This window comes from Pyrgilauda ruficollis, unplaced genomic scaffold (genome assembly GCF_017590135.1).
Source record: "Pyrgilauda ruficollis isolate IOZ18807 unplaced genomic scaffold, ASM1759013v1 scaffold23, whole genome shotgun sequence".
Lineage (NCBI taxonomy): Eukaryota > Metazoa > Chordata > Aves > Passeriformes > Passeridae > Pyrgilauda > Pyrgilauda ruficollis.
In genome coordinates, this window is record NW_024522539.1 from 13,220,210 (window position 1) to 13,237,765 (window position 17,556).

Below are 17,556 nucleotides of genomic sequence, written 5' to 3' on the forward strand. Positions count from 1 at the left end.
ACAGATGGATGCAGACAAGGATGCCAGTCCTATAATCTAAATACACTCTAAAGCACACTTAGGTTCTTACATACAAAGGAAAGTCTGCATCCAAATAATTTTGTTTCTATTGTTACACAAGTTTTTTTTTAAAAAAGAGAGAAAAAAATATGTTTTTAAACTGAAAAGTGAATTCATATAAGTGAAAAAGAAGCCTTCTGGAAGAACCCTAAACTACTGTTTTACACAAGACTCCCTCCCATTTTGTGTCTTTAATTCTTTGCATATGAATAGCAGTTCCACTTTCTTTGCATTACAAAATATGACAGATTCTAGATAAAACATGCCAACCAAAGTCAGAAGCATGTGCTATGGTGTTATGTGCACCACCTATGCACAATATGGTAAAGCAGCTTTTGACAAACTTGAGTGGCTAAGAGAACAATGCAGAAAGGTGATCTTTGTGCACTCAGGTTTCCAGCTCCCCAGTTATTGCTGTGTCTCCCCATTCCCAGAGCTCCCAGAGCTCCAATACTTTCCCAGAGAACCAGAGCTCCAATACTTTGATCTGCAGTGGCACACAGCTGCTGCTGCACCCAGTGGAGTGTCCCTGCCCACAGAATTATAGGAACAAGCCCACATTTCAGCCTTGCCCCTTCCTACTGTGGGCTCTGATGCAACTACTTGACACCCTTATGTGTCACATCCATACTTTGCAGAGAAGGGCTGGAAAAATCTGCCACTCTGACATGGTCCTGGTGCTTTTTGTAGGTTTGCTGTGTTCAGCAAGGGCAGCTGCTCACCAAGCAGCAAAACTGGCTATTTGGCTGTTCAGTTGAGCCACTGATTTCTCTTCTGGGCTGGTGCATGTGAGATGGCTGTTTCTGGACTGATAACAAACTGTTCCTTTCCCCCACACTGCATTCATGAGGCTTTTTGGCTGTGCTGTGCTCTCAAGCACTACAGAGGAATGTCTCATTAGGTTTTCTCAGCCACTTCATAGAAGTTTTGCATTGTTGCCCAAATACAATTGGTCTGTAACTATTTGGAGAATTTTTAACTTCGGAGGCTACATACTCTATGCTAGGCAAATGAATACAGGGATTATAAAACCAGCTTTCCGGGTACTTTCAAAGATACCTTTTCTTATGCTAATAGAAAAATAAGAAAAGGTATAAGTGGGCTGTGATATTTTTCACAGAACAATCTTGAGTAAATTAAAATGTAAATTTTTCTACAATCACTGCTTTTGGATGACAAAGCTTTCGCTTAAGTCTTTGGATGCACCTTGCTTCCATTTGGAGGTTTTGGAAGAATTTGCCTGATCAGTTCTGTGATCTCTTTTCTTATTCCTTATGCTGACTTATGCAGTTTCTGCAGGAGTCTTTTTAGCTTGCGAAGCCAACAGCAAATGAACCCAAAAGAAAGAAAAATTCATTTTCACATAGTGGCTGAGTGAACTGAATCCAAGTGCAAGAATCATGGCTGAACTGCTCAGCTATGGGGAGTTGGGTCCTCTGAATTTCTCACTATCACCTTCATGGATGTACAAATCCCGGGACCAGGCCTGCCCTGCCTTGGGAGCTGGGGTTCCTCCCTCACCAGCAAAATCTTCATGAGTCTCATGTGCCTACAGAGCAAAGTCTGACAGTGCAGGGCCTGGCAAGGCTTGCTGTCACAACACCCTACAAGAGGCAGCACAGCATCCCTGCACAGCAGAGCTCAGCAGGGATCCTCACCCCTGGAAAGCCGCAGTGCCCACAGCACCCAGCACCCTGGGGAATGGCAGTGTCTCACTGAGTGAATGCCTCCACTCTCAGTCCTGTATGTCTGCTCCCACTGGGGTTTGGTACATCCAGTCTCACTTCTCTTTTTTAAACTAGCCCCAATATGTCAGCCAAACACATAAGATTATCTTAAAGATGTAAGATTATAAACTTAAAGAGTTAAGAATATAAACTTAATTTAGAGGAACACATACCTAAAGACCCCAGAAGAGAAATTTAAGGACATGAAAAGGACACAAGTCAGATTCATACAAAATTCTGCTAAATCATTTTGATTCTCAGGAGAACAAAACCTGATCCCCTAATCTTGGATGGTTGGTTGTATTTGCCACAATGGGGCTCCTATCCTAAACAGGCCTCTAGGTACAAGTAGAATGCAAATAACAACTCTCAGTTATTAGATTTAGGGGAATTACTCTGCTGAACTAATATGTACATTACATGAATTATTTATATGATTCCAGAAAGTCCTGTTAAATGAACAGCTTAAAACACAAGAAGAATATAGATAGGCTCAATCTACAAATTAACATTTAGGAAGAACAATGTAGCATAAACACATCCATTTCTTCTTCACATTGCTCATAATATTTTAAATTAGCCTCCTCAATGAGAAGTTTGCAGGCTTTTTGTTAGCCTTGCTGTTGTGAGATCAATTCTGAACATCTTCCCTTGTAGCATCTGGCAACTGAATTCGTGCCTTTGCTTGTGTTTTCCAGACTGTCAGATTTAATACATCCATTGTTTAATGATTCCATTCTCACCTTTAAGTTTATGGAGGATTCTTCTGTTTTAATCCCAGCAAATATCACAGTCAAAATCCCTACTCCTAGAAGATGAGGCCTCACTTAACAAAATAGACACTCCTTTTGCAAAGGTTTAATACCTCAAACTTAAAACCACCACAAGCTAATAGTAAAATTTAACATTGCCCACGGTTGTTGATTTTTTTCCACTAAAACAGATCCACTTTGCTTTGCAAAGCAAACTTGGCCTCAGCACACTTTCATGGTGCTGCCCTGTTGGATTCTGTTGAACAGCTCCTGGTGGCAGAACACAAGGCTGCTTCATTAAACATCCACCAGCAAATCTAATATGTGAAAAATTTCAACAACTCATTCATAGTTCAGCTAGTTTATGATAAATTTCTCATCAACAAGACATCACAAGCAGAGATCAAAGAAACTCCAGGGAATGATTTCTCTTCTGATATTCATAAACTTGTGAAGGTGGAAAGTCTAAAGAGAATGAGCACGGGCAGCTGATGAAATAAGAAAGTTTGTATTTCCAACTATGGAAACTAGTTATAAAATAGAAACTCATCCCAAGCAGGAAAACAAATCAAATGGGGTGAGAATATGTATTTTTGCTTGAACTATAGTATTTAGCATCAGGAATATGCTGTTCACAAAAAGGGTTTGACTGACTGGGAGACTGACAATTCCTGTTCACAGACTAAAACCAGCATGAACAGAAGCATCTGGGGTTGTTCTAGCCTGGGTTGTTCTACCCCTGAAGAACCCTTTGTCTGTTCCTGGCTTTCATTCATTCTGCTGTCCATTCCTGCTTAGTGCAAATTACTGGGAGAACGTTTTGGAACAGGAATTCCAAATTTCCAAATAGTCCTTGCAGATCATACACTGATTTTCCCAATTGTTTGGCAATAGGTTTAGCACAATAGGTTTAGTTATGTGTGCTTTCAGATATCCTAAAAATCAAATACATTAACAATCATACTGTTCACTTTGGAACACAGTGATTTTGTTCATCAATTTCTTTATGTTCAAAATGTGGAGACCAACTTAAATCTTCCCAGTTCATTTCATGTCAGTCTACAACTGCTAAAAAACCCCATATAAATAAAAAATGAATGTTAAAAATTTTCATTCAGTGTGACATACTGTTGCAAAATTCAAATACCTAGGACTACAGGAACTGAAATAGAAGATCTAACCAGAGACACCCTAAAAATCTGGTCAGAGATATATCAATACTGAATGGTCTAGAAAAAAAAATTAAATATATCTTGAAAATTTGTGGTTGACTTATGTCTTGAAGCATTTTGAAGGTTATCCAACCTACTGCAACTGTTTGGCTCACATGTCCTTCATCTGTCTTAAGAACCATGCTCTGGGCCTGGAAAAAGTGCTCAGCAATGCACGGATGCACAGCAAAGATTTAGAAATTGGATATTTTATGTATATGGTCTCTGAATATTAAACACTTGAATCTTCTAAGACAAATGCCCAATATAATGTTTCATTCATATTAAATGCTATAATAATGGGGGAATGTCACATGCTTTATCAAGTGCATGTAAACATCGTAGTATTTATAAACAGCATTTAACAACTCTGTATATTTTTTTTTAAATATACACTTTCTATTTGTGTATGCACTTTACACAATACTATGGTTCATAACTGTCCATTATAGCTATGTAATTTATATAATTATCTTACAAATTATACTGTAACACAGCATTATGCTATTACATAGCACTACTTTGCTGCCCTCTAATAAATATATACTTCTACTGGTTTCCAGAGTTTTGGTCCCAGAACATCTTAAAAACCTACAAATTTTCAAGTTACCAGGAAAAAAAATGAAACTTTTTTTTTCTTTGCCCTTCTCAAACTTGGAATTCTGCAGCCAAACCTCAAATTCTGCCAGAGGCCCAGAAGCTGAATTCTCCCTGTCACTGCAGTAATAGGTTAAAATTGCAGCATTGCATGCCCTTGCAGTGCTGCCAAAAGGGAGCTTTATTTCGCTTGAAATTGAGATTTAGGGCTTTGAGTGAGACACAAATCACATGTCTAGCAATCTAACTCACTGGACCTTAGCATCATGACTTTTAAAAGCAGTTTTTATCATTTTATACATATTTTCACTATGACTGGAATCACAATGTGCAAAGGTACCTGGTGTTATGGGCAGAAGGAATAAAACTCCTATTAAAAGTTCTCTGTGCTGTTAATACTTTCAGTAGCACTTTGCATTGTGCTGTGCAGATAGTATCAAGTATTCCACAAAATGGTATCTTCTGTAACAGTTTTCACAGGACTCCTGGAAAGGCCTGCAGAGCTCAGCAACAACTTTGCCCATTTTAATAATGACTCACCCCAAACTTACAGAGACACATCTTTGAAGAACACCTTCAAGGTGAGGCCCCTTTTACTAGAAGAGAGAGCTGTAATAGAGCACTAAACAAATGTGCTTGAGAAATTCTTTGTGAACTACGGCTCAAGTGATGGCAATTGTTATACTCTGGGCTCATCTATACAAGGAAAATTGTAACAAAAATTGCATGACAGCATTAATAAAAGTTCTAAGACTAGTTCTGTACACAGAATGTACTTAAAATACGTCCCCAGTAAATTCTTCTTCCTCTTAAAGAGTTTAATTTGAAAACAAATTCATAAGTGTTTGATAAAAAGTCTAATTTCTAGACAGAATTGCATGGAAATAACTTTTGTAAACAGTGTGCACTGCAGAGGTTTTAGAAGAAATATCTACAGGCATCTACTGTAAAAGATCAGTTTGGAGAAATTCAGGATAAACTTAAAATTGTCAAAGCCTTTTACTACCATATGAGTGAAACCATCAAACTCTTGCTTAGATGAACACACCTAGTGATTGTCAAAGCAAAAGGTTTTTTATCTGCTGCAAAAACAGGATTTCCCCTCAGTTATTTTGGTTTAACTAAGGCTTTCAGACAAAAACAGTGAAGAAAAACAATTCTATTATTTAAAAAAATAATTATTAAAAAAATCAAAGGACATAATGGAAAAAAACAGGAACTTATTGGAGAGGCAAGAGAAAAGGAGACAAGAAGAAGGGGAGGAGAGGGAGATTAAAGCAAAATAGAACACATCCTTTAAAATTCTCCCAATATCTTCTCTAAGACACAGGTTTCTTGGAAGAAGAAAAATTTTAAGGGACTAGATGACAAATCACCACTCAGACTGAGATTTTTGGATGCTTAGTCCTCTTCCCTGAATGGAACAAAGGCCACTTTGGTAGCCTGAGATTTAATTATACTCAACCCAGGCAGATTCCCCCCTTAACAAGGCCTGAGTATCCACTTGCCCTTTTCTTCTACTTCCTTTCCACTCAATCATCTTCCAGGCCCTACTGACCTCTCATTTTCCCCACTGCTGGCACCAGAAAAGTGATTTCACAACAAAAAATGTAAGGCCATAGGAATAAAATTAATTCCCACTTCCAGCATAGCTACCCTAAAATACAACTCCAAAAATGTCTTACCTATTGCAAGACAGTCTATTTTATTAATTCAAAATTTACACCTGTCATGAGAGTATCAGCATATGGGAAATGGTTCCAAGGGATATGCAGATAAGTAATAGAGGTGTTCTCCTGGTCCCATGGAAATAAAACTGAGAAAAGCAGTGTTCTAAATGATGATGTTATAAGCAAATACACACAGAGTTTTGAAACCTTTGATCTAGATTTCCTGTTTACTTCTTGTCCATCTCTTCCAGGGTAAAAGCTGACTTGACTTTTTAAGAGCTGAGCAGGATAGTATTTTCATATCCCAATAACATTTTCCTGCCCAAACTAGATAAAAAGCCAAAACTTTAACAGCAACAAAATTGCAAATTAAAACTTCAAAGATTTCAACAAAAATTAGCCCAAATATGCTGTTGGTCAATTCTGATTTCAGCATTATTTTTCAGTTACTTGAAATTAACAACTATTTCCAGATAATTCATAATTCTGAACAGCAAGTATTAACATTGATAATGTGGATGTGAAAAGGAATGAAAAGTTTTTTCAATTGACATATTTTCAAAAAGCTGTTATTTTTCACAAGTTTTTTGTTTTAAGAGCCAGCTAAAATGTAAGTCAAAAGTAATGCCAAGTAGAACTCTACATCAAACTTAAGAGTAGCTGATGTGATGAAACCCAGGCCCTCCCAGTTCAACCCCCAGGAGTGGCTGCCAAAGTAGGTGCACACTCAGCAGGGAGAGTTTATACACACAGCACTTCCCCCAGGTCAACAACCATTCCCAGCTCCCAGATCTCCTGACAAAGCAGAGCTGTTTATGTGCTCAGTAATCCTCACTGAATTTCTCTTAGGCACTTTCCAAGCAGCTTCATACAAATGCTTCATTCCCACATCACACCCAATGAGGAATTCCACAGATTAACTACATGTCTCAAGGAGAATCATTTCATCATTCAGGATTTTAGTTAAGAAAATTCAGAATAGGTCAGATTAAAGCATTGGTGCACTAACTTCAATTTAGGAATTCTGCATTATACAAATAGCACTTAAGGGCTCATATTTAGAAGTATTTAGCTTTAGATGAAACAATTAAGAGAACAGTGTGTCTGACACCCCACGAACAATGTGATTTGTGTGGCTGGTGACTCCTCCTGCACACTTTTCAAGAGAGGAGATTTGGATGCATTTTCCTGCTGGGACAGACCTGAGCTCTCAAGGGGCACTGCTGCTTTCAATGAGCACTGGTTTCCCTGTTCCTTGCAACAACAACCTCACAAGTTTATTGATTATTGTATTTAAACCCATGTTTTTAGTGGAGATTTAAATTATATTTACAAATTACACAATGAAGGATAGAAAATAGGAAAATGTATTGATCTCATTTAATCAGACAATCAAATAGGTAGCAAATTTTGACAATCAGCATTCTTCGATGAAGTTTTCACCTGATATAAAAAGACAAAAGCACAGTTAACAGTTTGGAGGGTGGGTGTTATTTCTTTGCCTTCTGTTCTAATATTCACTTCAATACTTGATTCTAAATAAAGGAGATGTGAAAAATAAGTTTTGAAATTTCACACAGCAAGTGGGGTTTTACATGGAAGAGAAAGAGTAAAATAGTATGGCACAGGAATCAAAGAGAGGCAGCTCTTTAGAGAATTTTGAAACAACCCATGTTCAAAACCAATGACAGAAAAACAAATTCAGGAAGAAGAGGGAAAAATACATATTCTAATACTCTAATATCTATAAATAATAAATAGATAAATCAGAGGAAAGCGAAAGCATAACCTACTATTTATTCTCTAAAAGGACATGTTACACTGCATTTTAATCCTCCCTCTTGAAGGAGTCACTTATTCAAATGTATTATTTGAATCATAAGTGACTTGAGATACATCTCTAGTTGATACACAGAACAGCAAGTGGAAACCAAAACATGCTATTTGATCTGTTTTGCCATCCTTTTCAAGGTTTTCTAGCAAGACTTTTGTTTGATGTTCTCAATTTATTCTCCAGATCCCGAAATACTCCCAACTTAAGGCACTGAGGAACTGAAATAGTTCCTGTCTCCATCACCTGACCAAATGCATCCAGGAGAGGCAATTTCAAATAAACAACAGCACAAGCTACCCAAGTAGAACAGAAAATTCAAAATTAACTGACAAAGTTCTTTTATCAAATTCTCTGATATAAGCAAGTTCTGAAAGTAGGTTGCACTCCTTTATGTCTTAGACCATCAAGCAAACAAACTGTACTAAACAATGATCTGTACTGAATACTCTGAATATATTTTACAGTTCTTGTATATGCTATGAGCACAATACTGGGTATTTTTTCAAATTACTTTTTCTTTAGGAAGCATCCTAAATTTTAAAAAAATAGAGAGAAATATCATCTAGGTCTAAACTCCTTATTAACACTTTAACAACTTCTTAAAAACCATGATTCTGCTATTACTGGACAAAACATCAAATTATCTTTCTCCAATTCCATGCAACCAGAAATTAATTCTGAATAAAAGTAACTAGAAAGTGATAGGGGTATGGATCTCTGCTGACAGTTCTAACAAGGTAGCTGATAAGCACATCTACAAACAAATTTCCAAATTCCTCACCCCTCCTGCAAACAGTCTAGGTAAATATAGAACACAGACCTGGGAGATCCAAGGAGAACAGAACAGAACAACCCTTCCTTTGTTCAATAGCGGGATGAGTTTTTACAGATTTGCTTCAAAACACGAGAGAAGTGCCTGATAATAAAAGACTTTGTGAAAAATCAGCAGTATTTAGACATCAGAAAATGGAGATTTGCCCATGCTAATCATCTTTTAGTAAAGAATTCGAAATTTGGCTTCTGGTAGGCATTGGATGGGTCTGATTTTCCAATAAAACAAGAAGGTATCCTCTGCTGTAATGGTAAAGAATCACAGCCAGCCAGAATCACCCCCAAGATGCACAGAGCTGATTTCTGACCAGCATCTCACACACCTGCCCTGAAGGTGCCATTGCCTCACTAACAACACCTCAGTACCAGCTGCAGTGAATTTTGGATTGGCCTCTTTTCAGACACATCCTTCTCCAGTGCCAAGACTCACTAATGCCACCTCCCAGTAGCACTGCCTGGATGGTTTGAAAGCCAGGACACACACAGAGAAAACATCCAGTATGAAAGGTGCAATTTTATGTGTTCTCCTTTTGGATTTCCCAACAAAGGGTTAAAAGTGTGTTATCAGAGGGCTAAAAACAGTCAGCTAATCATCTCTACTCTCTTTCTGTGGCTGTTTGGGTACAAACTACACTCATGGTGAGTTTAACTCACCTTTGAAATGCCTGCATGTACACAGGACAAGAGAAACTGGAAATGACAGCTCACAATTCTTTTCAGATAGAGAATCTAATTATTCATCTAATACCTGTTCATATCTAATCTCATCATTCATTTAAACTTGAAGAGAAAGGGAAGCTTTTTTCAAAAGCTCTTTTTCCAAACAGACCTGCTAATGTTTAATCCAATTGTCAAAGCTTTTTCTTGCTTTCTCTTCCATTCATTTTTTGCTAAGTGATACCTACTTTTCATTTGGCAAGATGAGCCAGTTAAGGACAGTGAAACACAAAGGAACTATATGAGGATATGAAAAAATTTAAGCACAACAGACCTTAGTTTTTTGAGGAGCAATCCTAAAAAAAAGCCTAGGATCCCCCCTCCCCACCCTGCCCCAAAAATAAAATTACATGGTATAGAGTTCTCCCCTAAGAACTACATGAGATAGAATTATCAACCATTAGTTTATGACATCCAAAAACCTTGAAGTGACAGGATAATAAAAATCAACTAAAGAGAAAAGCTCTACAGGAAGTATTTGTCAAACTGAGAAACCTGAATACTGACAACACATCAGCTCTTAAGTGATAAAAAAAAATCTTGCTATTGGAAATGAGGGAATCTGTGCTATATTCCACTTTCCATGGCACAAACAAAAATTATTAACACATCACTGCCTTTGCTCAATTTCACAACAGAATTCTCTGGTTCTAGGGAATTGTTGTGTCACTTGTTTCTGAAATACGTTGGATACTGGTGACACTAAAATATGATTACAATACATAAGCACTCTTGGAAACATTTCCCTGTAAGCAGGAAAAGCCACCCAAAAGATGCAGGAGGTTTATCAAGGCTCAAACAAATCCACTCATGACCATGACGGAAAGCTGCTGCTGGGTTCACAGGGTGCCAGGAATGGGAAACAGAGGTGTGTGTTCACATGCTGACTTGTGTGACTTTTATGTGTCCTCAACACACCAACAGCCCAAATTTCAACTTCTGTTCAGATCTACTAAATTATTTTTCAATTGTCTAAGATTAGGTGAGAGAGCCACTGAAATATCCTCTTCAACCCAAGCTCCGTGACAGGAAGAAGGATACTGAACATTATTTTTCTTAAGCGGAAAAACTACTTTCCTTACTTGAAAATGACAATTTTACTCAAAATTTTTATGCTGTACTGTAAGATGAATTTAAAGTGTATAACTTAGCAAATACTAAAATTTTGCACTTAACATTAGATAGTTCTACTATACTTCATCCTCATGACTTTACATGTTTAGGCATTTTTTGTGCTATGAAGCAGATATTTTGTAGCTGTATTTTTATACAATCAGACATGATACATAAATATACTTAGATTGTGGATCTCTCTCCCAGAAAAGCACAGGATATTTATAGTTTCAAACCCTGGACAGCATCTAGACCTTCGTCTAATTTCCAGTACAGCTTTCATTAACAAGTTTAAAGCAGTGCCATCACATCTGGAAATTTCAGATGGGACTCCACAATTCTATATTTAGGAACACCTTCTTATCTTTTGGGGTGAGTCAATCCAAGTCAGTCTGCTGGATTAACCTGCTTATTTTGTTCAACTGGGAATCTCTCTTCATTTTACTTTTCAATAAGAAAACATTATTATCTCAGGTTTAAAATCTGAAATCTAAAAATGCTCTGGTTTGTCTGCCCAAAACTAACTCCAAAACATTTTACAAGAATCTGCTGTGTTGCAATGAAGTGGTGTTTACAAACCCAGCCTTCAGTCTTTAGTGCACCTCACAGAAACATCATTAATACAAAGTAAAGGGCTGAACCTATTTTGGGGTGTCAAAAATTCACAATAGCCTTTCTTGCTTGTGATTTCTGTGCTGCTCTGTGGGAAGGTAATTTATGGAAGCACATAGATCAGTGTGGCCACACTGCATTGCCCTTGCTGAAAGAATTCATGTCAGAGGAGGATATTCTGAGGAAAAGGAAATTAATCAGCAACCCGCTCACCTGGTATCTTTCCAAAGCAAAACTGTTTGGAGGCTCAGAGAGATCTCTGCACACTTAACTGTAATTACCATGAAAAAATCTTTAGCAGTTGAATTGTGTTGTTTTTGCAAAGTGACCCATGAAACTTCCCAGCTCCCTGTGGCCATGTCACTGAGTCACTGGTACAGCACCTTCAGCAAGAGTCTGTTGTGGAAGCCTGGCTCTTCAGACATTATTTCCTTCTCCAAGTCATTACACAGATTAACAGATTGAAGCAGTTCCTTGTTGAATAACACATCTGATCCTATAGGAACTTCTAACTTTTGACAGCCAAGAAGAAGTTCAAGAAGTCTTTTTAATCCCCTCTCGCAGATTTACCAGCAAAACAACTCGCAGCCATTAAAGCACCACAGCACTTTCCAGCCAGTGTCCAAAGAAAACAGCTTTTTATCAGACTTGTTTTCTGTACTATGTACAAAGAGTACAGAGTGACAAAACGCCTTTGCATTGCACAAACACTGAGAGAGCAAAAAGAAAATGAAAACAAGGCATTAAACAAAGAAAGGATGTGTACAATGGAACAGGCACAAGCTACTTTTTTTTTTGTTTGTTTTTCTTTTTGTGCTAAAAATAGAACACAATGCTTATTTTTGTGTAGAGACTACTCACTAAAGGCTGAATAAACCAGCCAATAAGAATATCAACATCATTAAAGCTCTTTCTAATTTTCAGTTCTTTATCTAGATTCACCCTTTCCTGATATTACTTACTTCAGAAACTAAGTCCTCTGCATGAGAAAAAAAAAATCCAAAAGAAGGTCTTTAAAGTGGATATTGTAAGGGAGAAGTGATCAGACTTAGTCCTATGGCAATTAAAAGTGTCCTGAAAGGAAAATGTTAGACACTGAAGCTATGAATTTCATCAACCAAACCTTCTGTAACTTTGAAGCTTTTAAAATTCCAACTCTTGTACAAGGCTGAATAGATTTCTTCAATAATGTTTCCCAGCAGTGAAACACAACATTGCCTGCTCATTGGAATGAAGAATAATTAGGAACAAACAGAAAACAGTGCACATTCAGTGCAGGTCAGTTTAGGAGTTTTCTTCCAGAACTGCTACACACTTAAACAAATTAAATATGCTGTTTCATCATGTCTTATCATTACACTGAAATTAAACCTTGAATAATGTTTGTAACAGAACTGATGTGGCAAAAACACAGTCTGACCTAAACCCAGCACACTTCCACACTGGGGTTATTTGCATTGTGCATCACAAGATGCTACTACTGCAGATATTTAAACACGGGAGCTTCATGTCACAACACATCTGCAGGATAAGACACCCCTGTAAATGAAGCACAAGTTCTTTGTAACCTACCAAATTTCATCAATGCAACAGCATCACAGAACCCTAGGATAGATTTGCCGATACAATAGAGAAATGAATACTCTATGATTTTAGGTATTTTCTAAAAACATTTACAGACATAAGAGTTTCAATGTACAAAAAAAAAAAAGAAAATAAATGTGTTGTTTTAGAAGACAAAATACAGTCTTTCTGACTTTCTGATATTGTTTTATTAAGGAACTTTTATGCAAGAAAAATAAGAACTGAAATTTTACTGATTTCAGTGGTGCTGCTACTACACAAGTAATTTTAACTTCTCACTGAATAAAATATTTGATTTCACCTCCAGTAATATTTCATTTCTTGTTGGGTCTAATTAAAACAAAAGCCTCCTCCCTGACCATTTCAGTGGTGCTAGCGAGCAGCTGTTGCAGATGGAATTGGTGGAATTGCTAGCACCTGAAGTACAAACTTCATTGAAATGAAATTACCAGTATAATTTCTCTGATATATTCACTGCCAAATATTTACAGACTTCTTGAAAAGTGCCCACAATATCCCCACATCTTTCTCACAGATGTGCCTAGCAACAAGAGCTATGCACACTGTTCTGGATGTGGTTAACAACTGCCTTTACTTACAACTGACATCCTCTCTTCCTACCAAAACCATCTACCTTAATGCATCTTGGAATTATATTTTCCTTTCTCACAGTCAAATGGTAGCAGTGACTCATGGTCAGTTTTGTTATTGATTACTTCAGTCAAGTTTTTTTATTGTTGTGCCACTTCCAAATTATGAGTCCTATTTATAGAGAAATTCCTATCAATTATATGACCCTGCACTTCATAGCAGGAGATTTCTACCAGTTTCTCTTGCTGTATTTTCAAGTTGTCATCTAGCTCTTAATATTTAATGGCTTGGTCTTCTCAGCATTAGCAAGGGCCTCTCATGTTCTGTCAATCTTGTACCTTTCCTGCTGCTTCTTTAATGGAAATATTAAAACAAGATTAGCCAAAAAACAGTCCCAAAGGAACTCCATTAGTAAAACCTCTCTAATCTAAATGTTTCCTCTCCAATACTAGAAACAGTAAGCTCTTTTTTACCTAGTTCATCACATCTCCTCTTCTACTAAACCCCTTTTTTCTAGCTTAAATTATATTTATTATATGGAGTTTTTTCAGCTAAATAAATACACTGAAGTCTCACTAGAAACACTTGCATGTCACAAGGTGCTTTTTGTAAGCTTCTGCTTTATTTTGCTCTATTCTTCTGCAATTGCTCTATATTTAATGTTTTTTCCTTCTAATTTCATGATGTCGTAAGACCACAGTTCACGCTGCCCCTACTTTCTTACTTAACAGACACTTCTGAAGATGCTGTCCTAAATGCACTAAGCTATTGTACCTAAAAACAAAATCATCAAGAATATTAAAACTAAAATAAAAACATTTCATTTTGCCTTTTCAGAGGAAAAAAAAGAAGTATGATGTGGTCTAATAGTTTTAAGTAGTCACCCAGGTCTCTACGCAGTTACAACCCTGAATAAAATGGTTATTTTAGTGTAATGATGCTTGCTCAGCAATTACTAGCAAATGCACATTAGTAAAAATGCTCTGCAGAGATAAGAGCCTCTGAATGTTCCTGTCTGTGCATGCACTCCATGGTCAAGTGGTAACACCTGTACTGTGATCTTACAATCCTTGTGCATTTATAAAAGCCAGGAGCAATCAGATCCCTATTTCTGTGAAACTGTTATTGTTCACATAGAGGGACTCAGAAGCACATCTCGACCTCTCAGACTTTGAAAGAGATCACTTTTTTCACCCAAAATGCACAGCTTAGGCCCAATGGAACAAGAAACAATTATACATAGGAAGAGTTCCAAGCTTACCCATTTACTGTTTTACAAACTGTCTTGCACTAGTAACTTCTTCAGGTTTTCAATTCCTTACTAATTATGACTGTTGTAACAAATTTCATTTCAGAGGCACTGACATCACGGCATGAACACACTACAAGAAAGAAAGATCAGCAAAACTTAGAAACCAGATTTCGACTCTACACAGATAGAGCTGGAGGCAGCTGCCAGATTTTTGTTAATCAATTGGAGACTCTTGACAAATGCCATTTCAATGCCTCTCTTCCTCTGGTGATCATAGTCCATGGCTGGTCGGTATGAACTCACATTTTATTTTTAATTCTTACTACATCTGATTTTATATACTTTCCTTCTCATTATGCTACAGAAGCAACTTCAGAAGTAAGGCTGTGATACAAAGATGATAGATTTCACTGGTACCTATCATGGCTAGAAAAAATACAAAGTGGATATTCCTGACAGATTCTGAAGGAACAGTCTACAAGCAATTTTTCACATGGGACTCCCGTGCCAAGGATTAAATTCAGCCCTGGTTTAAAGCCAGCAGAGCTTGAACAAGTAGCTGAATTAATGTGCTATGCCCTGAAGAGCAGAACACCAGCTTCATTTCTTTGATATGTTCACTGCCAGATATTTACAGACTTCTTGAAAAGTGGCCACAATATTCCCATATCTTTCTCACAGACACACCTTGAAAAAGAACTTCTCCACAAGCCCCTTCAGTTGGAAGCAAAGCCTTCAACATCAATTATCACTGAACTGCTTCCAGTTAAACTGTAAAAAAACAATTCACCATAAAAAAAGCTTTCTCAAACGCATGCCAATAGTAAGAGTGACAATTTATCAGCTTCTCAGTTGGAAAAGAAACAAAAGAAAAGGCAGGATAAGAAACAAAGTAATTTTAACAGATCCTTGAATTCTTATAGAACCAATGGAATCACATAAGGTGGCACAATGGATCTTTCTTGCACATCTGCAAATATGCAGAGGAACTTTGAACACCCCCTGTGATGCATGTAACTCCCTTAATAAATACGAGAGACACATTTAACTCCCTTAGCAAACAATACCCAAGCCTTGCAAAAAAAAAAAAAATTGTTCAAAACCTACGGGCCTGAAGCTACTGCCATTGAAATTCATCATTCACATTAACTTAATGTGCAGGGGTGTTGGACTCTTAGAAGAGTGTGTGTGGAAACCCAGACCTGAGACCCCCAAATTCAAATACACTAGAAGAGATAAGGCTATTTTATCAACTGAGGAAATACATACAACGAGAATAACAATTAAATCTGATTGATTAAATAATAATTTTAGTCCATAAAATCAGAATGCAAGAAAATTGTAACCAGGTATTCAAAAAAGAATGACTCAAAACAAGCAGCTATCAAAATGGAATGGCTAGAGATGACAAATGCCTGCTAGCCTGCAATCCTCCAGCTTCCCAATTTTTTTAGCTTATACTTATAGGGATAGCTGGTCTTGAATGAAATCAGACATTTCCTGGGCATTTCTGTCTGTCTTTCAACCAGTACTTTTTAACCAGTTATCTCTGGATGAGTTAAAGTATTTGGGGACATAATTTTCACCTATAAGACTTCCTATAACAAAACATACACTGTTATCACTGTTATACCCTTATTATATTACTCTTTTTTTTTTTTTTTTTTGGTAGGGCAAACCTAAAGATTCTCAGCACTGAACCAGGCGGGGGCCCCTAAAATCTAGTTATCAGCATTAATCCCTCCCTGTTCATACTGTGGTTTTTGTTTCATGTTTTTCACAACAAATATTTGGCAGAGACTGCTTTCCCATAACAATGGTTTTCTTACTGTTTGGGGTTTTTTTCAACTGTAACAGGTGGATGGGATATTAGAAAGCTGGATTTGGAAAATGGCAGCAGCTCTGAAGTCTCATCATGAGCCAATGAACGTGATCATTGCAGACTGGCTCACACTGGCTCACCAGCACTATCCCATTGCTGTACGGAACACACGCACCACAGGACACGAGATAGCACAGCTCCTGGAGTGGCTGGAGGTGAGAACTGCCACACCAACACGTTTCTCTGGAAAAAGATGCATTTGCTTGTTCTTATACTTTCACAACCTCTCTGAAATACTATGTTTTCTAATGCTTTCTTTTCCGTCACTCACATTTCTTTACTGAAGTGCACGTTTTTCTTCCATAAACTTTCATATGACTTTGTAAAAATCTTATCATGCAGGAGGAAAACGCAAGTGGTCTTGTTTATGAAAATATTTTCATATATCTTTGGAAATGAGATAGTTTCCTGCTACTTTGACTTTTCCATTAGCATGTGTGTAGGCAGCTGACACTGTTCCATACGTAGAAAACAGGCAGACATCATCACTTGCAAGACGTAAGTACAGGAAAATGAGTTTGTTATCTGTGCTCAACTTCTGCTTTTAATGCAGAATTCAGTCCTAACACTGTGTCTGATTTTTGCTACAGTTTCCCAAAGATTAGGATAAAATAATGGCTTAGAGATCCAGAGTGTAAAGGGAGACCTTTCAAGAGGACAGACATGCTTCACAAAGCAGATGACATGGAGGCAGCAGTGAGTACAGAGCCACACTAATGCAGTGACTATTTATCAAAACTCCTGCTACATGGGGAGCAGTGGCCATGGCTGGATTTTGAAAAGGCTGCAGCCGAGTCTGCAGAGGATCACGGGTCTCCAGCACAATTTAAGAAGCAGAAAGCAAACAGTAGAATGAGAATCACTCATACAAACTAGAAACTCTAAGCAACTCTTGTATCAATCTCTAACATTAAGCTACTTAATTTGAAATGAAATTATACTTCTATACCTGACAATGAATTTTTGAGTACATTAAGGTACTAAGGTGGAAGAGATATTTACTGCAAGGCTGAAAGGTTTGTAGCAAATACCACTAAAGGCCTAAGCAGAAATGGCAGGGCTAGAAGAAGCTGTCAAATACCACACCCTGTTAGGGACAAGAGCCACAAAAGAGAAGACAGGA

General features: G+C 37.4%; 1 protein-coding gene across 1 annotated transcript in view; it reads left to right on the top strand.

The window, feature by feature from the left end:
* LIPC (lipase C, hepatic type) overlaps window positions 1-17,556 on the top strand; it is a 70,285-nt gene that overhangs the window by 41,196 nt on the left and 11,533 nt on the right. The window contains exons 3-4 of the mRNA XM_041469311.1: window positions 14,655-14,842; window positions 16,409-16,588. Of these exons, the coding sequence (XP_041325245.1) occupies window positions 14,655-14,842; window positions 16,409-16,588 (368 nt within the window). The remainder of the gene's footprint in view (window positions 1-14,654; window positions 14,843-16,408; window positions 16,589-17,556) is intronic.